This window comes from Gossypium hirsutum, chromosome A08 (assembly GCF_007990345.1).
Source record: "Gossypium hirsutum isolate 1008001.06 chromosome A08, Gossypium_hirsutum_v2.1, whole genome shotgun sequence".
Taxonomy (NCBI): domain Eukaryota; kingdom Viridiplantae; phylum Streptophyta; class Magnoliopsida; order Malvales; family Malvaceae; genus Gossypium; species Gossypium hirsutum.
In genome coordinates, this window is record NC_053431.1 from 89,855 (window position 1) to 111,738 (window position 21,884).

Consider the following 21,884-nt stretch of genomic DNA (forward strand, 5'->3'; position numbering starts at 1 on the left):
CATAATATAGTTATTGGTAGAAAGTGATTGATTGATTGCAGTCAATATGTTTAATGGTTAGAGGATACAGAAGGGAGCCTAGCACGAATCACCATAGAGCTATTAACAAGGGATTGGCATGTGACGGTAATATTTACTCCACACACAGCGAATATGGCTGCAAATTCCATGACAACATTAGAAAGAAATGTTCCTCTTAGTTTAAAAATTTATGATGTTCTCCTTAAAATTATCAAGATAATTTTACAAGATAATATTAGTATCAGATATAATTCCTCTTAAGGCCAAATATATTTAGCTTCCTTATCTAAAAAAGAATTTCTACAAATTGACTTGTTAGAAATATTATTTAGTTTTTTAAGCCGATGTCTTTGCAAAAACTAAAATCATTTATTTGATATTTTTAAACAAAATAAACATTTTTTCTTTTAAGATTCGCAACACTTCTATCTTCAAAGATAAATCTATTTCGGGCCCACAGAACACGAAATATTAACTTGATCCTGTAGATACCTGATAAATAAATAATAGATAAAAATAAATCTGTTTCTCAAATTTCCTTTTTTGTCGGACTCTCTAGTGATCCTTCTACCTTTTAATGGAGCAGATCTAGGGTTCTTTGATTCTTTTTTCATTTTTCTTATCTCCTTCTCATTCCTGCTGTTGAAGCAGCTGCTCCCACCCACTTCTAATTTTCAACCAATCTCGAGAATTTTAAGCGCTATTGAGGTAGGAATCGACGAGGATTCACTACGTGCCTTTATACATACATATTATCGACGTATATGTGATCGAAAACCCTTGGAGATTACGTAGATCCGGATTACTATTGAGGAAACAGAATTCATAAGGGAAAAATGAGTGAGAACCGCAAGTTCCAGCTTGGGACAATAGGTGCTTTGAGTTTATCGGTGGTCTCCTCGGTGTCCATTGTTATATGCAACAAGGCTCTTATCAGTACTCTCGGCTTCACCTTTGGTCAGCTTTTTACACTGCTTCTTCTTCTTTTTTCTTTCTTTCTTATATTCATCCTTTAATAATTCTCCCATTGGTCTCCATTTCCGATTTGTTGGATTCCCCTTCTTTTTATTTTACTTATGATGTCTTATTGCTTTTGATCTCTCACCATAATTGGGGGCTTCCGTATTCTCAACTTTTTCCTTTCTTCTCTGCAGAATTCTGGATTTCTAATGCCATTAAATATAATTTTTTGTCTTTATTTTCTTTCTTTTATGATTGATTTTTACTATCAGTTCTGCGATCTGTTCACAATAACTAGAGATTATTTATTTGCAACTGGAAATATTATGGTGCTGAGTATTTATTCCAATTTCAAAGCAGAATTGTCATGACACTGGTTGTAAAATTACATGTTGAATTGACTGTCAATTGCTGCTGTCTTGTGTGTTAATGCGGAAATTATCTGTAAGCATGTAGGCACCTGAAATATCAGTCTCTTGAAACTGAAGTTACGAGATGATAAGTGTTTCAAATCATAATCTATAAAGTATGAAAACTATTATGTAGGGATTACTATCAATTATTATTTGTAAGTATCACTTTAGTGCTCATCAGATTGGTCATCATACGAGTTACTTTCTAAGTGATCAAATGAATTCACGATTGATTAATAGAAACAAGCTTACGTTGCTTCTATCCCATGCCTTAGTGGTTGCTATTGATTTATGGCTAATATATAACATGCTATATGAGCGGATTGATATTTTAATTTGAAATTCTTTAACATTTATGATCAAAAGGAATAGTTTAGTCAGCAGAGTTTATGAGGTTTTACGTGGCGGCTTAATCTAGTTAATTGTTACAATCTCATTATTTACTTGTTTCTCTTAGAGATCTTAGCTTGTTGTTAGTGATAGACTCTTCAGGATGTGGGTGTGTAATCTTTCTATGTTTTTTCTCTGCAATTATTGCTACTTCATTTTGGTTACAATGTGATGACCAATGTTCTCATTCTTTCATTTTCATAAGAAGAAAAATATTTTCTCAAAGTCTGAGATTTAAGCTAATAGTTTATTGTAATACGTGCGGTTAATTTGAAAAAGCATCAGAATTTGTCACTTTGCTTCCATGCTATTACTTGACCATTTATGCTAATTTATGGTCTGGGTTTTGCAGCCACAACTTTGACAAGCTGGCATCTCCTAGTCACTTTTTGTTCTCTTCATGTAGCCTTATGGATGAAATTGTTTGAGCACAAACCTTTTGATGCCCGAGCTGTCATGGGATTTGGTATATTAAATGGGATATCCATTGGGCTTTTGAATCTTAGTTTGGGGTTCAATTCTGTTGGTTTCTACCAGGTAAAGTTCCATTTCCTGTCATTATCCTCTGGAATCAAATTCATGTCCAAGTTTTGGTTGATTCCAACAAAATTCATACAAAATGATACCTTGTGCTTACAGCTTATTGGTTTATGGAATTTTGTCAGTAGCTAGCGCTATATATCCAGTTCAAAGTTTGGCTTTTCTTCCTCACTTTTACAAGCATATTAGGAGCATTAGTTTCTGAAAATGTTTGCCCTTTTTATGTATTTTAGATGACAAAACTGGCAATTATCCCCTGCACTGTTCTTTTGGAGACCCTTTTCTTCAGAAAGAAATTCAGGTCAGTTATTAGCATGCTTGTTTCTTCGACGTTAGCTCATGTTATAACTTTGGCTTCTTGCAACTGTGGTTTTTTTTTTGGAGATAAGCCTTAGGAATAGATTACTTTTAGAGGCTAGACATTGCATTGGTTGGCTTAGGGGTCATTCATGGAGCTGACATGCTTACAGGAATGGATTAAAAGCCTTGATTCCCGCTGTTTTATGCTAAAAGGGAGAATAAAATCATAATTCCTCCACCCATCAGTGGATGATAAGGCCCTTCTGTACTTATGTCTGTTAAATTCTTAACTTTGTGTTATTGTCATCTGCTGCAGTACAAAATTTTCTTTCTTCGATATTACAATTTCTATGCTTTGCCCAGTTGAGGAATTATTGTTTCATTTTATAGTTTGCTAGTGGTTTTAGGTTTTGCAGTTTATACCTGCTATTATTTTGAAGTACTTTTGTGGTTATGGCTTTGTTTCGTTACATTTGTATGCTATTGCAGTAGGAATATCCAGTTTTCATTGGCCATTTTACTTTTGGGTGTTGGAATTGCAACTGTGACTGATATGCAGCTCAATATCCTGGGTTCTATCCTTTCTCTGCTGGCAGTTGTTACAACTTGCATAGCTCAAATTGTATCCTTTGACTAGACTGATATTTGCTATTTATTTTTTTGTCTTTTATCTGTCATTAGCCTCCATGTTTAGGTCCTTAAGAACTGCAAATGAACTTGCATGAATAGGTTTTCTTGCTCTAAATTCTCTTAGCTTTTTAAGTTCTTAACTTACTTGTCTTAGATGACTAATACAATTCAGAAGAAGTTCAAAGTATCTTCAACCCAACTTCTCTACCAGTCTTGCCCTTACCAGGCATTAACTCTGTTCATCATTGGCCCATTCCTGGATGGGCTTTTGACTAACAAGAATGTTTTTGCTTTCAAGTATACCCCTCAAGTGCTGGTAAGAATAAGATCCCCACCACCCAATGAGTAAAGAGAAATATTAGTAGTATAGTATTTTTATTGGATTTCTTTAATGTGCAATCTTTGTTGCAGTTCTTCATTGTTCTTTCCTGCCTGATTTCGGTCTCTGTCAACTTTAGTACATTTCTGGTAATTGGAAAGACATCCCCTGTGACATATCAGGTCCTAGGACATCTAAAAACATGCCTTGTTTTGGCCTTTGGTTATGTTCTACTTCATGATCCGTTTAGCTGGCGCAACATTTTGGGCATCTTGATTGCTGTAGTTGGAATGGTCATTTATTCATATTATTGCACTGTTGAGAGCCAGCAGCAGAAGGCTAGTGAAGTATCACCACAGTTGCCACAGGTAATTCCTTGAGTGGTCGTGTTTGTTCCTATGACCTATAGCCCACAAATTGTAAAATGCGATCCTAGTTTTACTGATATCTTGGAATATATGCTGACCTATATATATTTCCTACTTCATGGAATGATGCAGGTTAAGGAAAGTGAATCCGATCCTCTGATTAGCGTGGATAATGGAAGTGGGATGTTGAGTGATGGTGTAGGTCCTAAAGCCCCTGTATGGAATACGAACAAGGACCTGCATGCATAAAATCTTCAAGATGTTATATTCATTCGTCGGAGATGAAAAATTAGTAATGAAAAGTGTTCCAGCAATGGAAAATGGTGGTGGTAAAGGTGACTTATATGTTGCACAGGCGGCACAGCAACAGTAGTCATGTTATGTTGGATGTTTCATTAACTGTTGTAGGTTCAAAGAGTGGAGGGAAATGCGTTATGATATTATTAGCAGTTTTGATTGGTATTATTTGTGTATCAGTGGCGATAATGGAATGGAATGCTGCATTCCAGAATTGGATTTGTGAAATGTATGATGTTCGAACTCCAGATACCCATCAGTTTTATTTGCAATTATTTCTGTTCCATATAATATTGAAGAAATGAATTTAAATCGTATTCCTATCCTTATTCTACATGAGCAACGGTTTTTTTTTTTTTAAATGTAGCAACTAACCTAAGCATTGAAAAATAAGTACGCAACTAAATAGAGACTAAACATTAAGAATTCTCGATTATCATCTTATATGACACTTACCAATTTCACTAATGAATTCCATTTACCGTTTAATGAATTCCATTGAAAAATAACTCCATTGAAGAAGGTTAGAATCTTCAAAACTTTCGAAAGTTTGGCCCTTGCATGGTAAGCCAATTTGAGTTCGTTTTTTTGTAATTTTTTATGTTTTTGAGATTTTGGAAGCTTGATTTAGCTAGTACAATGATTAATTTGCAAAATTATTAAAGATTTTAAATGTTACTATTTTTGAATTTTAATCCTTTTGGTACTAAATTGATAGATTTTGAGCTTAGTTATGAAAAGGACTAATTTGTAAAGTGGAATTGTTGTTTTAGTAAAAAAGGACTAAAGTGTAAATATTTTAACATTAGCATGAATTTTCTGTAAATATAGGTATTAGAGGGCTATAGAGGGATGATATTGAAATCAAATTGAAAATCGGAGCTTAAATGTGAAAGATATGATTATTTAGGTTTTAGGGACTGAATTGAATAAAATGTGAAACTTTAGGAAATTTGTGAAAAATGTAATTAAAATGTTATATACATAAAATAAGATGTTATAAGTTAATTGAAATTGATGATTTGAAATGAATTACCGTATAGATTAAGATTTGGACCAACCAGTAAATAATCAAGAAAAAGGAAAAATTGCAGATTAGTCCCCAACATTGCTCTTATTGTCATTTTGGTCTGGTAAGTTTATATGGTGTACTTATGTTTGTAAATGTATTGAATGTGTTTGAATTATGAAATTATATCGTATGATTGTATTTTGAATTGGTTATAAAATGGTACAAAAATATGAGAAATGGATTGAATTGTAAAGAAATGAGCTAATATGTTAAATGTACCCGGATGAACTTATGAAAGGATGGGATACAACTGGCATGTCAATAGGGCTAATTACACGTTGTACGGGATATGATATGAGGTGATACTGATGTATGGAGAATTTCGTTGTTTAAAACGGAATCTAGCATTTGTTGTGGGTTACTGAGTTTTGTCTCTACGTCTCTACGGAGACCCTTGTGTATTCCAGAGGGGTATAATGTCTTATGACGTTTGTTACCTATGACCTTAGCACTTCGATGCTTAGGTGTGTATTGGAGTTATTGCTTGGACAAGCAATCTGGTGTGTTTTAGTGGTTACCAACATATCCGTATTTGTTTATTATATTTCATTGGGATAAATGGTTAGTGTAAAATGTAATATATCTGATTGATAATATGTATAGTATTTGAAAATGGTTATATGTTTGGAATGATGAAATGACGTATATGTTCAATGATTCTGATAGAATGTCACTGAATAGTAATGTATTATACATATTGAGAGGTTGTAAGATTGTAACTGATGAACTCACCTTACTGACGTGAAATGTGATGATAGGAAAGTCGTATAATTAGCTAATTCATTATATTAGTTGTGAATTGAGGTCATTTTACTATCTTAACTTTTATGAACTTACTAAACATATAAAATGTTTACTCTGTTTGTGTTTTCTCTGCTTGTAGTTATCTTTTGCAAAACAAGGCAATTGGATTACTTCGGAAATCACACTATCAAGTCTTCGATTCAATAGTCTTTTAACTGTCCTAGTCTCGGTTATGTGACATGTACATAGGAAATGTTTTGCATATTTGCTTACAATGAATGTCTATAAGTTTGATCCATAAAAGATGTTTGATTTTGGATGCTTACATGTTATATTTAAAAGTGTGTATGATGAGCCATAGTTAGAGATTACGAATGGCCAAATTTGAATGTGAATGCTTAAGTTATGGAAATGAGGTTAGCATGGTTGATGGTAAATGCTTGATATGTGGTGAATGACAATTTTTGGATCAAATGAGGCATAATGTCATATTGGTAAAAATGGATATATGTGCATAGTTGATTTGTTATCAAATGTATTTGGAAATTTCCATGATTGAAGGCTAAATGGGATAAGTTGAAATGGTCATTGAAATTTGATTCAATGGAAGCATGTATGCATGAATAGGTATCATGTTAAATGTTAATTGTGAAATGTTGGTTTGTGGATTGAAAATGTATGAATTGTAGCATAGTGGTATGGCTTGGGATTGGTTTTATGCTGGTTGGAAGTGTGGTTGGGGCACAATTTATATTTGATTTTGGTTTGAGCATGTAAAAGTACCAAAGTGTAAGAATTTTTTATCATCTGGGTAAAATAATCGATACCAAGGATTAAGGTATCGATACTTTACCAAATGAAAAGTGTTTTAAAATGATAGAATGTCAATTTGGTATCAATATTTATCTTCAAAGATCGATACTTTATAAAGGTATTGATACGAATTGACTTGTGTCCAAAATTTCGAAAATGACGGAATGCCAAAATGGTAGCGATACCTAACTTGGTATCAATACTTGTGTATTTTAACTTGATTTTTGAAACATCGAAGCTAAATATGGTATCAGTACTTGACTGGGTATCGATACCCATGCTCAAACTTTGAAAAATTTACAGTTTAGTCCTTATTCATGCTCAGGTCAAATTTAGAGCTTTTGAAAGGCCAATTGAGTTTTGATTTTACTTGTTTAACGTGTGATTCATGCATTATATTAAGATTTGATGATTGGATGAATTTTTTTTTGAGTTTTGAATGTGAATTGCTCCAGTAACAAAAGTAGCATTCTGTAACTCAGGTCTGACTACCAAGCCAGGTGAAGGGTGTTACAACTAATGTACTTATTTTTTGCTTTGGTATTGTTAATTATATAGCCTAAGAAAGTTTTTTTTTGAGGACGTCAACAATGTTTAAAAAGGGGCTTCAATTGGTCTTTCGATTAACTTAAGCATTCATATCGACCCAAGATATCTCTTTATAATCTCAAAATTTTGTTTAGAATAACATTGATGTGTGTTGTTTTATTTAATTATTGTTTTCTGTCAGCATGACTATTAATGTTTATTTTTCACCTTCCATATAAATTTTGTTGCATGCATTTATAAGTGAAATGTATATATATATTCTCTTAATATATTTGCCTTGGTAAGTGAAATTTGGATGTGTATATATATATTCTTGCTTCCTATCTGTTTGTGTATATATATATTTTTTCCTTTTCATATATTTTTCCTTTTTACCTGAATGTGTGTGTGCATATGCGTTTTATATATAATTCTTTCTATCATTCATATAAATTTAGCTGCATGCATCTCTGAAATGTGTGTATATATATATATTGATGTATTCGTTTTATGTACGTGTATAATTTTTTTAAAGAATAAATTTTAAATAATTATAATTAACCATGTTATCTTATTCTATCTTAGGTTTTAGGTTATACATAAAATCTTCCTCATTCATAATATGATTTTTCCCACTAAGAAAATTTAAAGAAAATTTTAAGATTAACGTATATTTAATATGATAAATCAAATTGGTCCTTACTTTTTCTTTTTTCGAACTTCACTGAGTAAATTGGTGTTGTATATTTGGTCATGACTTGGTAATTAATATAGCAATTTCGTGTAGTTTATAAATTAATAAAATTTCATAAAAAATTAAAATAATTAATTTAATTAAAATTTGAAAGTTAAAAGCGAAAAAAATAAAAAAAAAACTAAACATTAGAATCATTATGCCTTGATAGATTATCTTCAAAAGTGTAGATGCCGTCAAAGATGAAATTATCTTTTATTGGTGCTTTAAAACAGAGGCCATCCTAGTATAGTGTTTTTCCGTAGACATCTGGGCCTGCAAGGTCAGCCCTACACCTGCAATTTGATTTCCGGATGAAGATCGACCCGACTCTTCTTTTCCTTTCTGGTTCTGACTGGTGCTAGAAAAAGGAAAAACCCAAGACCCTGCGCTTGCTGTTTGCTCGAAAAGGGGATAAATGGGAAGGACAATGGAATGGGCAGGCAGGGAGAAGCACATGAGAGGAATACCTAGGAAGATGGTGTTTCTGGCAGTGGGGGCATTCGCCAAGGCGGTAGCAACTCTTCTCAACACCACCTCCGTTCATAATGCTGATACCCTCATTCGTCTTGTGCGTTCTCGACCCCCTGGCATACCACTCCTCACTGTTAGTAATCACATGTCTACGTGGGTGCTCCTCCTTTGAATCCTTCTTTCTTCTTTACTTTGTCTTATTAGATACGATTCATATTTTCATCTTCTTTGCAGCTTGGATGATCCACTTCTTTGGGGGTTCAAAGGTTTCCCCTCCTTGGATGCCCATTTGGCACGATGGGTACTTGCTGCTGAAGACATTTGTTTTAAGAATTCTGTGCTCACTTATTTTTTTAGACTTGGTATGCCCCATTTTTCTTTCCCACTGCTACTACCACTCTTCTACTTATCTATCTCTTTAACAAAAACTATTTTCAGTTATCATATCACTAGCTTATCAGTTCGATTCTATTGTTAGCTTTCACTTGACTTTAACAAATATTGTTGAATTTACATATAAACATCCATATTAAGTTGAGGAATATTATTTAGATTAAGAGTTACTATCTCGAGTCGGAAGATAAGCTAGCATAAGCTAAGAAACACACCAATGCAGATTCTCTGTCTACCACCAGACTGCTGATTCTTTTTCACTTACTGAATGCTCAGTTCTCCTCCACTACAGTTGGGTTTTACATGCTTTGGTCAAAACATACGGGTTTTGATTGACTCTTTCATGGGTCTGATTTTGCTCAAAATATGACCGGTTGTCTGACTGCCCTCACTGATCCACGTTTAAATATCATGCTTTTACATATTGTAGGTACTTGCATTAGGTTGTTGGAAATTCCTTTTGATTTGTGAATTTTCATCATTATTAATTAATATGTTACTTCTTGTACGAGTTATGCTACTAACTAAAACCTTTGTTTATACATAGAAGAAATCTTCTGTCAACTTGGTTGGGTTTTTGAAAGACCAGGTAGTTTTAATGTAAAGGTTTGTCTCTGAAATTGTAAATTGTGCAGGTAAATGCATACCTATTACAAGGGGTGCTGGAATTTATCAGGAATACATGAATGAAGCTCTTCAATGCTTAAACAATGGAGCCTGGGTATTTCACCTAAATTTATACTATTGTTATTTTGAAATTTTGGTAAATCTTTTGTTTCACGAGATTGTTGGATTTTTCTGAGCTCGTTAATAGATCAAGGTAGACGGCCTGATTTCAAGGAAATAAATCAAGAAAAGAACAAGCAACACTAGCTTTGCTGAGAGCACCCTTGAATTAAATTATGTTTGAGAAAAGCAAACTCCTAAGAGACTGAGAATTGCTTGGGCTTCTGTACTTTCATTGATCCATACAGTAACTTGTTTTTAGAATGGTTCTAAACCTTGTAAATAATTTTTTGTTGGTGTAATGAGATTCCTTTCTCAAATATGGCTGCTTCATGGCTTTAAGCTTCCTAAATTTTCTATTATTAACTGGCAGCTACATACATTTCCTGAAGGTAAAGTATCCCAAGAAGATGCACCGATAAGACGATTAAAATGGGGAACAGCTAGTCTGATTGTTCGTGCCCATGTGACTCCTATAGTTCTTCCTATGGTTCATAGTGGGTTTGAAGAGGTTAGATATCTTTCATAAGTTGCCTTTTGTGTTTCCTGAGTGGATATTGTTTGTTGGGCTCGTAGAATTAATTTCCTGGGTCTGTATAAATTTCTTTCTCATGATTGTGAACATTCTGCATGAATGAGTTGACTATGATATTTGATCTACATATGCCAGTTTGACCATAACCCTCTTAGGAAATCGGCTTCCCTAGTTTGGGTTTTGTTTTGATGCAGTAATAGCTTGCATTGGAAGATTCATAGTAACAATATTAGATTGATGTCGTAATTCTTGTCAGCAAAATGAAATTGACTGATAAAATGCAATTCCATGATTAAAGGATTCGGTTGAACTTAGATGAACAATGATTTTAATAAAATAAAACAACAGGTTTTTTTTGCCTTTCAATTTCTTGCCAATGCTTCATCTCTTTTATGTATTGATCCTCTGGCTTGGAGCCTAGAAGTGCTGGCTGGAAGTTCCATATACTGTTGTCATTGTTTTTAGGATAATCACATCACCGAAGACAATAATTAACTCCTCAGACAGTTGGAATCCTAACAATGATATCAAGTATTGTAAAATATTCTCTATGCTACAGGCTGGCTGTGTAAGCCAGTTCTAATGCCGTTAAAGTGTATGTCTGGTTTGCGGCTGCTAAATTCAGTTGACTTGTGCAATTCAGTATAAATGTTTTATTCAATAATGGGTTTATGTCAGTAGAAAGCAGTTGTTTTACGGCGTGTTTACATTTAGACCAATAAGCAAGAGAATTGTGGATGGTGTCTCTTGCATCCGATATTTAGACCAATATGCAGAAGTATGGTACACATGGTTTTCTTGTAGCAGCTCTTTGATACTTGGATTGCATTGAATTGCATGTTGAAGTAGAGAAAATATGATAAGCTGCTTGTTTTTTTTTTTTTTTTTTGATGTTCACATGTGGATACTGAGCAACTTATTAAATTTGAGTTGTTTGGTTGGTTGGGGTCTTCAACAGGTGATGCCGGAGAAGTTTTTTCTTGACAGAAGGCCTCCTTTTCCATTATGCAATAAGAAAATAAAAATTATGATTGGAAAGCCTCTAGAATTTGATATTCCTAAAATGAGGGAGTTGGCAATTTCAAAGTCTCGTGGTGATGTATTTTCTTCAACAACAACGTCTAGAGGATGGCCCGTTATCTCCTCTTATGGATTGGATTTGGATGAAGCAGCGCAGAGGTATCTCTACTCAAGTATTTCAGATGAAATACAAAGTGCCATGGAGGAGTTACGAAGTTCCTTAAAATAGATTTTTTTTAATGGATAGTCACATTTGAATGTAAGGGTTATAGTTGTGGCGCTAGAGGGTGCCTGTTGTTGGAAACTAATTTTGCGGAGTTGCTATCAATAAATGATCCAAATATTTATGGAAGCTCTTAAACCACACTTGGCAATACTTGGGTTTTTCTTACTAGGGAAAACCATTCTCTCTTATACTTTGGGTTGAAGAGTTTAAATTAGATATTGCAGATAAGCCATTAATGTAATTTGATCTGTATCGTTGAATGAGTTTTTCCTCTTCATTTGTAAGCACGGTTGCTTTTTGTTTATTATATTATTTTTTAGAATTATATGTATGTTATTAGTTGAAATAATAATAAAAATAGTAGTAATAATTTAGAAAAAAATATTAGTGTTAGTAATATAAATAATAGTAACAAGAATAATAAAATTGATAAATAAAGGAGTAAGAAGTACAAGGCAAATAATTAAATGTCTAAACTCTTCAACCTAAATTAAGACCTAATAAAAATTTACATGCATTTCGTGAAGTCCAAATTTAAATCAATTAGGGAAGAAGGGCCTTACCCCCTCAGAATTTGCTTCTGCACCACCAACACAGAATCCGCATCAACAAAATCAGAAGATGAAACATAGTCCCCAATAATCCCAAGCTCTTCTTGGTTATCTGTCCAAGTTGACAACCCTTCCAAAAGACTTTCATTTATCCCTTGTTTCCTTCCCACGATCCATAGATGATAAAATTTCTCTTCCGCCATTGCCTTTATTGCTGCAGCTGTATCTGCTCCATCTTTTACCACTACCTCTCTGTAAATCACTCTCTCATTTGCTTCGTTCTTCACCCAGAACCACGTTACCAGCCCATCGTCAAGCTTCTTTTGCCTTTCATCGTCTCCTTCGGGGTTTGAAGAAAGAAACCTCACCAAAGTTAGAGAGACATTGGGGTTGGCAACCATATGATCTGCATATGCAAGGCATTCTCTAGAGTCTGGTCCTCCCAGAAATAGCACAATAAAGTCGTGAGACGTAGTGCCCCCGGAGCAGCGAGTCAATGGTAGGTGCCACCGGTGGGCCTTGTCAATCAGAAGTCCAACGGAGCAAGGTGCATGGGATAATACTTCGGTGTTCAACGTCTGCCCTCTACCCCATTGCTCAGCTGTGCCTATCTCCCCATCGTATTGCCTTTCCAATGGCAAAATGATAATAGTAGCCTTGCTGTTCAAAGCTAGCTTGCACACGTCCTGAAACATCGTACGCTTCGCTGCTAAAGCTGTGAAGAAATGGAGCTTAACGCTTTCATCTCTGTTTTCTTGATAGAGAATGAGAGCGTTGCGGATTGCTTCCGAGTCGGGAAACCTGATGGAAAGGTCATCCGGATCCGGATCATTGTCGTGGTCTATGAACACAGGGTTAGCACGGCCAATGAGCTCCACAAGGTGGAAAGCGTAAACGGACAAAGGGTTTTGAAGCGTAGGATAAGTGACTTCAAGAAGGTTAACCAGGCTTGGAACGCTTTTCTTGTCCCGGATGCACACAAGAATCCGAACTTCTTCACCCGGTGGGGTATGTTGAATGGTTCTCCTCTTGAGTACCTTGTAAGGCTTTGAGGGATCATATATGACACTGATCAAAGGTGTAAGAGTTGCCAATAATATCGTTGTTAGAAATATCATCATGGAGAAACCTGGTAGCCGTATCATCTGCTTCATTGTTGCATCGTAAGTAAACACAAATCAGATGAGATATATAGTTAGTTCTATTATGACTTTACTGTTGAAAGGTCAACAAATGTAGGAAGCAACTTGTTAAAAAGGTTGAGCAAGTTGCACCGAATGTTGAAAATTTGAATGGGATAATTGCAATTTTGGTCCCTAATTTTTTAGGCCATTTGTAAGTTAGTCCCTGAACTTCAACTATAAATAGGCCTTTTTATTTTTCATTTCAACCATCCCAACCAATCTTTCTCTCTTAGTTTTCTCTCTTCTCCCATTTTAGAATTCTTAAGGAATTCTATTTGTTTGTTATACTTTGGAGATAGTAAAGTTATCATCTGGTATTAGTGCCTGAGGACGTAGGTATAATTTACCGAACCTCGTTAAATCTCTTGTGTTCTTTCTTGTCCTATTTTTCTTTCAATATTTGAGGGTATAATAGTAGTATTTAATTGTGCTATTAAATTACTATAGAAGGGATATTCTGTCTAAGGAAAGACTTGGTATTTAAGAGATCCATGTGATCCACCTCTCTTCCCTGGGAATTGAACTTTGTGTGATTTTTTAGTACAATAATTTACATGCTTCCGACCCTATTGGAACAACAAGTGGTATCAAGAGCCGAAGGTTAATCGTAGTATGCTCTGTGGTTGCAGTTTAAACTGATCTTCCACATCAGAAAAGATTTCCTTAGGTATATTGAAAGATTATGGAGAAAACGGTCGGTGTAGGAGCTTCAACATCGTCCATGTGGACAAGACCAACAATTGCAAATGCAAGACTGGCCGTGGAGATCTTTAATGGCACAGGCCATTTTGGTATGTGGCAAAGTGAGGTTCTAGATGCCCTTTTTCAGCAGGGTCTAGACATTGCCATTGATGAAGAGAAACCAGATATGTACAGGAGAAAGATTGGAAGGCGATCAATCGGTTGGCATGTGGCACAATTTGATCATGCCTTTTTCGAGAGCAGATGTATGCTTTTTCAAAGGAGACTTCTGCAAATAAGTTGTGGGTGGCACTTGAAGAAAAATTTTTGAAGAAAAACAGTCAAAATAAGCTCCACTTGAAGAAAAGACTGTTTCGCTTCACACACGTCCCAAGTACCACAATGAATGATCACATCACCAAATTTAATCAGTTAGTCACTGATTTGCTGAATATGGATGAGACATTCAAAGATGAAGATTTGCTTTGATGCTGTTGGGGTCACTTCCTTAGGAGTTTGAGTTCCTAGAAACTACTCTACTTCATGGCAGGAGTGATATATCTCTGAGCGAAGTCTGTGCGGCCTTATACAGTTATGAACAGAGAAAGAAGGACAAACAGAAAAACTCAATCAGAGATACAGAAGCTTTAGTAGTCCGAGGTCGTTCATACACTCGGAAGAAAACTCAAAAGGGGAGATCAAAGTCAAAGTCCAGACTCGGGAAAGATGAATGTGCTTTTTGTCATGAGAAAGACCACTGGAAGAAAAATTGTCCAAAGCTGAAGAATAAGGGAAAAGCTGTTGTAGATGCTTGTGTTGCAAAACATGATACTAGTGACTCTGAACTATCACTGGTTGCATCATCATCGTCGTTCCATTCAGATGAGTGGATATTGGATTCGGGTTGTACCTTTCATATGTCCCCTAACCGGGAGTGTTTCTCTGATTTAGTAGAACTAAATGGAGGAGTTGTTTATATGGGCAATGACAATGCCTGTAAAACTGTTGGGATAGGTTCAATCCAATTAAAGAATCAAGATGGATCAACCAGAGTTCTGATTGATGTTCGGTACGTGCCCAGTTTGAAGAAAAATCTCATCTCATTGGGAGCCTTGGAATCCAATGGTTCAGTTGTTACTATGAGAGATGGGATTTTGAAAGTGACATCTGGCGCACTTGTGATATTGAAGGGCATCAGGAAAAATAACTTGTATTACTACCAAGGTAGTACAGTTATTGGAGCAGTCGCTACAGCTTTCGGTAACAAAGAATTGGACTCAATGCAGTTGTGGCATATGAAGTTGGGACATGCCAGCGAAAAATCCTTGCAAATTCTGGCAAAGCAAGGATTGTTGAAAGGTGCAAAGGCTTACAAATTAAAATTTTGTGAGCATTGTGTTCTGGGAAAGCAAAAGAGAGTGAAATTCGGTACTGCTATCCATAATACAAAAGGTATTTTGGAATATGTTCACTCAGATGTGTGGGGGCCTTCCAAGACACCTTCATTGGGAGGAAAACACTACTTTGTTACTTTTGTTGATGACTTTTCCAGAAGAGTTTAGGTGTATACCATGAGAACTAAGGATGAAGTGCTTAGAGTTTTTCTTAAATGGAAAACTATGATCGAAAACCAGACTGGCAAGAAATCAAGCGGCTTAGGACGGACAATGGAGGGGAATATAAAAGTGATCCGTTCTTCGATGTGTGCCAAGAGTATGGTATTGTTCGACACTTCACAGTTAGGGATACACCACAGCAGAATGGATTGGCAGAGCGTATGAATCGAACATTGCTGGAGAAAGTTCGATGTATGTTGTCCAATGCTGGGTTGGGCAAGCAATTTTGGGCTGAGGCTGTGACATACGCTGGCCATCTTGTTAATCGTTTGCCATCATCTGCATTAGAAAGAAAAACTCCTATGGAGGTATGGTCTGGAAAACCGGCTACAGATTATGATTCCTTACATGTGTTTGGATCCACAGCATATTACCATGTGAAGGAGTCAAAGTTAGATCCGAGGGCAAAGAAAGCTCTCTTTATGGGAATCACTTCTGGAGTGAAGGGATTTCGTCTTTGGTGCTTAAGCACAAAGAAAATGATCTGTAGCAGAGATGTTACCTTTGATGAATCTGCCACATTGAAAAAGGTAGCAGATAAAGATATTCAGACAAGCAATACTCCACAGCAGGTGGAGTGTACTCCAAAACAGGTGGAGTTTGAGCAGATGGGGATTTGCCCAGTTAATAAGTCTAATTCTCCAGCCACAATGGAGGAATTAGAGGTTGAAGAGGTTCTGACCCAAGAACCACTAAGTACACCAGAACCAGTTGCAGTTGCAAGGCCACGGAGAGAAATTCGTAAACCTGCTCGATTTACTGATATGGTGGCCTACGCCCTTCCCGTTGTTGATGATATTCCTATCACTTATCAAGAAGCAATGCAAAGCTTAGAAAGTGATAAGTGGAAAAGCGCCATGGATGAAGAAATGCAGTCTCTCCTGAAGAATAATACTTGGGAATTGGCGCAATTACCGAAAGGTAAAAGGGCAATCGGATGCAAGTGGGTATTCGCAAAGAAAGATGGATCTCCTAGCAAGAAGGATATTCGCTACAAGGCAAAATTGGTAGCTAAAGGCTACGCTCAGAAGGAGGGAATTGACTACAATGATGTATTTTCCCCTGTTGTGAAGCATTCTTCCATTAGAATTTTGTTGGCCTTGGTAGCACAGTTGAATTTGGAGCTAGCTCAACTTGATGTTAAGACGGCTTTCTTGCATGGTGAGTTAGAAGAGGAGATCTATATGACTCAGCCCGAAGGATACACAGATGCTGGTGGTAGAAATTGGGTTTATAAGCTGAACAAATCGCTATATGGATTGAAGCAATCCCCGAGGCAGTGGTACAAGCGATTTGATAGCTTTATGAGAAGGCAGAAGTACACAATAAGCAAATATGACAATTGTGTATATTTGCAGAAGCTGCATGACGGATCTTTCATTTATCTACTCTTGTATGTTGATGATATGTTAATCGCTTCGAAGAGCCAAAATGAGATAGATAAGCTGAAGGCTCAGTTGAATCAAGAGTTCGAGATGAAAGATCTAGGTGAGGCCAAGAAGATTCTCGGCATGGAGATAAGTAGAGATAGACCGAGAGGCAAGCTCTGTTTAAATCAGAAGCAATATCTGAAAAAGGTATTACAATGTTTTGGTGTAAATGAAAACACAAAACATGTAAGTACCCCACTTGCTTCTCATTTGAAACTTAGTGCTCAATTATCTCCGAAGACTGAAGATGAAAGAGAATATATGGCGAAAGTCCCATATGCTAATGCAGTTGGGAGTTTGATGTATGCGATGGTGTGTACGAGGCCTGACATTTCACAAGCTGTTGGAGTTGTGAGCAGGTATATGCATGATCCTGGAAAAGGACATTGGCAAGCTGTGAAATGGATTCTACGGTATCTTCGAAAAACCGTAGATGTTGGTTTAATTTTTGAACAGGATGAAGCACTTGGTCAGTTTGTAGTTGGATATGTTGATTCCGACTTTACTGGTGATTTAGATAAACGTCGTTCAACTACGGGGTATCTGTTTACTCTTGCGAAAGCCCCAGTGAGTTGGAAGTCTACCTTACAGTCTACAGTAGCTGTGTCTACTACAGAGGCAGAATATATGGCAGTTACAGAAGCTGTTAAGGAGGCTATTTGGCTTAATGGATTATTGAAAGACTTGGGAGTTGTTCAAAGTCACATTAGTCTATATTGTGACAGTCAGAGTGCTATTCATTTAGCGAAAAATCAAGTCTATCATTCAAGAACCAAGCATATCGACGTAAGATATCACTTTGTGCGGGAAGTCTTTGAAAAAGGAAAAATTCTACTTCAGAAGATTCCGACAGCAGATAATCCCGCAGATATGATGACCAAAGTGGTAACAACAATCAAGTTTAATCATTGTTTGAACTTGATTAACATCCTGAGAATTTGAGCACCTACAGGTGTATGGCGCTCGAGAGCGCATTTAGAGGCACTACAAAAGATAACTTTATCGAATTTGGGGAGTTGAAGGAAGTGTGTGAAGATGTGATTATCCTAATCAAATCTTCAAGGTGGAGATTGTTGAAAGGTCAACAAAGGTAGGAAGCAACTTGTTAAAAAGGTTGAGCAAGTTGCACCGAATGTTGAAAAGTTGAATGGGATAATTGCAATTTTGGTCCCTAATTTTTTAGGCCATTGCAAGTTAGTCCCTGAACTTCAACTATAAATAGGCCTTTTCATTTTTCATTTCAACCATCCCAACCAATCTTTCTCTCTTAGTTTTCTCTCTTCTCCTATTTGAGAATTCTTAAGGAATTCTATTTGTTTGTAATACTTTGGAGATAGTAAAGTTATCATCTGGTGTTAGTGCCCTCGTTAAATCTCTTGTGTTCTTTCTTGTCCTATTTTTCTTTCAATATTTGAGGGTATAATAGTAGTATTTAATTGTGCTATTAAATTACTATAGAAGGGATATTTTGTCTAAGGAAAGACTTGGTATTTAAGAGATCCATGTGATCCACCTCTCTTCCCTGGGAATTGAACTTTGTGTGATTTTTTAGTACAATAATTTACACGCTTCCGACCCTATTGGAACAACATTTACTACCTACCAACCTTACCCTACCTACTGCCTGCCTAGTATTTGTTAGCAATTCTAAGATAAAGTGGAAGAAAAAAAAGAAAAAAGACACATACATACATACATTTTTGTCCACCCAATGGATGTACAGAGCAAGCTCCACTTGGCCCCTCAAGCTCAAAACAAGGCTGAGAGCGAGGCTGTCTCTCGACGGGACAGCTACCATGAAGGCACCTATCATAGTTGCAAGGAATTTTGACACATAACCTGAAATAACCATGCTAAACAGTGGCCCCAATGTCCTCCAGCCAGCTTCAGTCATTGCAGAAAAATCTGTGTGGAGCCCGATAAATGCAAATGTAAAAGGCATCATTATTTCCTTCAAAATTGTCTCACTTTTCTCCACCAAGGTTGCCCCTAGCGGCGGCCCGTTTGGAATCAACAAGCCTAGGCAGAATGGGCCAAAAGCAACGGCTAAGCCGAACATGTCCGTCAAGAAGCCAACCACAAACACTCCCAACAAAATGGCAACCACATAAGACTCATGCACTGCTTGTCCTTCAGGGGTGTGGTCGATGATCCAAAACAGTGCTGGTCGGATGGCAGAAAATAAGAAAGCTACAAGAACCACCATGGATATCAGATACCAAACAAGAGTTCCAGCCGATACATCCACTTGTTTCAATGCCTCGAAAACCGTTACGAAATTCATCCCTATGCTATCGCTAATTAGTGCTATGGACAAGGCCATATTTCCAACCTCAGAGCTAAGCAGGTTTAATTCTTCAAGTACAGTATAGTGGATGGGGAATGTTGTTACCGACAAACCTGACGCAATTCCCCCAATTGACGATATTTTCGCCATTTCATGGTCCATTAATTTTCGAATAATTAACCCAATCGCCATCACTGTTAGGAAAGGCAGCATAACGCTCACCATGGCAATATAAAGATGTTTTTTTCCTGATCGTTTTATCAAGGTTAGATCCATTTTAACCCCGCTTACAAACACGAATAACATTAGCGCAAATATTCCCAAAGTTCTCAGCACGAAACGGGAATACAGGGGAAACATGATTTCGTTAAACCGCTTGCTCTTCCCTAGAAGACATGGTCCAATGATGATGCCCGCCTTGATTTAATTTTTCCAAGCAGACGTGGAAGATTATTAGCATGAAGAATATGAATAAGAAAAAAGAAAGAAAAAGAATATAAGATACTCACAATTAACTCAGCAACCAACCTAGGCTGTCTGAAAGGCTTTAGAAGAAAGCGAACCGTCTGGATGAGGAAAATCATCAAGATTAGATCCGCAAGGACCATATCGTAGGAGACAAAAATAGGGTTTTGGCCATAGAAAATGCCGAAGGCATGAGACCCTTGTGCTCTCACACATACCAGTGGCACTGCTGCAGTGCCTCGGTTGGAGGTATGGAACTTAGCACCTCTCATGTCCATTCTGGTGTGGTAGGCTTGTGAATGGGCTCGCCATGCCCATGCATTAATGGACTTCAACGGCTGACCAGCTGGGAAAACCCTAACCATCCCGTAAACTTATTAACTATCATGCAACAATACAAAAAGGAGAAATTGTTGGTTTTTCTTTCCTTAAGGTCTTGGTCGTCTTGTTTCCTTAAAATAAAAATGAACGAGTCTCGAGTTTAATCGAAGTCCCTACCGCTTGAAAAATAATTTGTATATACTATAAAAGGAAAACATGTCAATTATATACATTGGAATCAGGGAATTTGTATTGGCATGCATGCTACAAAATCATCATCAAGGTTATACAGCAAAACAAATCTTCCCATAAAGAGATCTCAGTGCATTGTTTATATTTCTTTTTTGGGGGTGGTTTGGATACCAAAAACATGTTGCCAAGGAAGTGATAGTTTTGCTAATTTGTCGTGGAAACCACAAGAGGAAGCAATGGCTCTTGGCTCATAGCGAGAGGGGAAGAGAAATTAAATGCTGAAACTTAGGCATCTGTTTTGCTTCTGCTTAATTAATTCATTTGTGAGTTCAAGAATTTTATATGTATAGCAGGCAATCATAAAGACCCACATTGTGAACTGTGATGCTTAGTAAATTTGAATGATTCCCTTCCACGTATACATAGCTTGTAAAATAAAACGATACAGTTTAACTCGGAGAAATTAAGATGATCATAACACGTTTCCAATTCTAAAGAATACAAAGTGGTAGGCAACCAAACTTGTTCTACCATTCTCTTCAAAGCTAAGCGAACAAAGAACAATGAGAAGATGGTGCTAAAACGTTACCATCAAACCTCATCATTACCCCCACAAAGCCAGAGATCAAACATGACAACAATATTACCACAATGCTCTGATCTTAATTTTTTAAATTTTTAGACACATGTTTTCTTATTTTATATCTTTTTTTAGTTTTTAAATTTTAATATAATCAATTTTTTTTATTTCTGTTAGTTTCTAGGTAGTGGTTTTTTTTCTTTTTCCTTTTCAATATTACTTTTTTTTAAATTTTTAATCAAATACATAGTTGGATAACATTTTTTTTTCAATTTTATGCTAACGTTTTTTAATTTTTTTAATTGTTGGTTTCAGTTTTTTCAATTCTAAGTTGTTTGCTTATAATTTTTTTATCATTTTTTAAATTTAGTTTTTTATTTTTGATTTCAAGATTTTCAAATTTTATTTTTTAATATGTTTTTACCCTTGTTGATATATTGTACAACGAATGTTTGCTTGAGGAAATACTTGCTCTGGGTAATTTTAGGTTGCTTGAAAGTCGATCTCCTCTTCCTCGATGGTGAGGATGTTTATAAGAGGGGTCCTCTTAGTCACTAGTGTAATGTGACACATCATTATGGAGGGAATTATCCTCATCTAATAGGTGAAGGATGTCCAATGTGAGACCATTTTATTATGCATGTGATTAGTATGAAGTTATTATATTTTATTGGGATCTACAAGGATTCAAGTACGTGTTCACACCTAAAAAGTTAATTGCCTTGGCATCTATGAGGAGAACGAAGAGTAAAGAGCCTCCTGGATGGTTGAAGGTGAGGAGGGTCAATATCCTCCATTCCAAGGTGGGTGGCCCCAAAAGGAGCATTTTGTTAGACGAAGTCAACAAAAAGTCAACGCTATCTAAATTATTAGCACGTGTCTCAAGGACAAAAATATATAACAATAATTATCCATTTTGTAGGGGTTAGGGCCTTGCCTATCCCTTTACATTCACCCTTGTTATTTTAAATTCAATTGTGAACTAAAAATAAATAAATTTTTGGAGTTGCCAAGTTATATTGCATATGGGTTGTGATAATTTCATGTACTCTCATTTATATATTTGAAACTTCAA

The 21,884-nt window shown here is 36.1% G+C and overlaps 3 protein-coding genes across 4 annotated transcripts; 2 read left to right on the top strand and 1 right to left on the bottom strand.

Moving 5' to 3' along the window:
• The first annotated feature begins 522 nt into the window (after window positions 1-522).
• On the top strand, window positions 523-4,555 carry LOC107946919 (UDP-xylose transporter 3). The gene is made up of 7 exons (XM_016881422.2): window positions 523-978; window positions 2,137-2,321; window positions 2,558-2,625; window positions 3,114-3,246; window positions 3,409-3,570; window positions 3,666-3,941; window positions 4,074-4,555. The coding sequence occupies exons 1-7, from the start codon at window positions 858-860 to the stop codon at window positions 4,188-4,190; spliced, it is 1,062 nt and encodes a 353-aa protein (XP_016736911.1). The 5' UTR covers window positions 523-857; the 3' UTR covers window positions 4,191-4,555.
• A 3,738-nt stretch (window positions 4,556-8,293) lies between these two features.
• Window positions 8,294-11,628, top strand: LOC107946920 (N-acylphosphatidylethanolamine synthase). 2 transcript variants are annotated; one of them, XM_016881423.2, is made up of 5 exons: window positions 8,294-8,755; window positions 8,837-8,964; window positions 9,631-9,716; window positions 10,095-10,232; window positions 11,215-11,628. In XM_016881423.2, exons 1-5 carry the CDS (start codon window positions 8,547-8,549, stop codon window positions 11,503-11,505), a joined length of 852 nt encoding a protein of 283 aa, XP_016736912.1. In that variant the 5' UTR covers window positions 8,294-8,546; the 3' UTR covers window positions 11,506-11,628. The 2 variants fall into 2 exon arrangements, with proteins under 2 accessions (XP_016736912.1, XP_016736913.1); XM_016881424.2 differs by having other exon boundaries at window positions 8,333-8,735.
• A 283-nt stretch (window positions 11,629-11,911) lies between these two features.
• Window positions 11,912-20,986, bottom strand: LOC107938418 (cation/H(+) antiporter 24). Its single transcript, XM_041075470.1, has 3 exons — window positions 19,761-20,986; window positions 18,661-19,668; window positions 11,912-13,198 (listed from the first exon to the last, which is right to left on the bottom strand). The coding sequence occupies exons 1-3, from the start codon at window positions 20,079-20,081 to the stop codon at window positions 12,062-12,064; spliced, it is 2,466 nt and encodes an 821-aa protein (XP_040931404.1). The 5' UTR covers window positions 20,082-20,986; the 3' UTR covers window positions 11,912-12,061.
• Window positions 20,987-21,884: the final 898 nt, after the last annotated feature.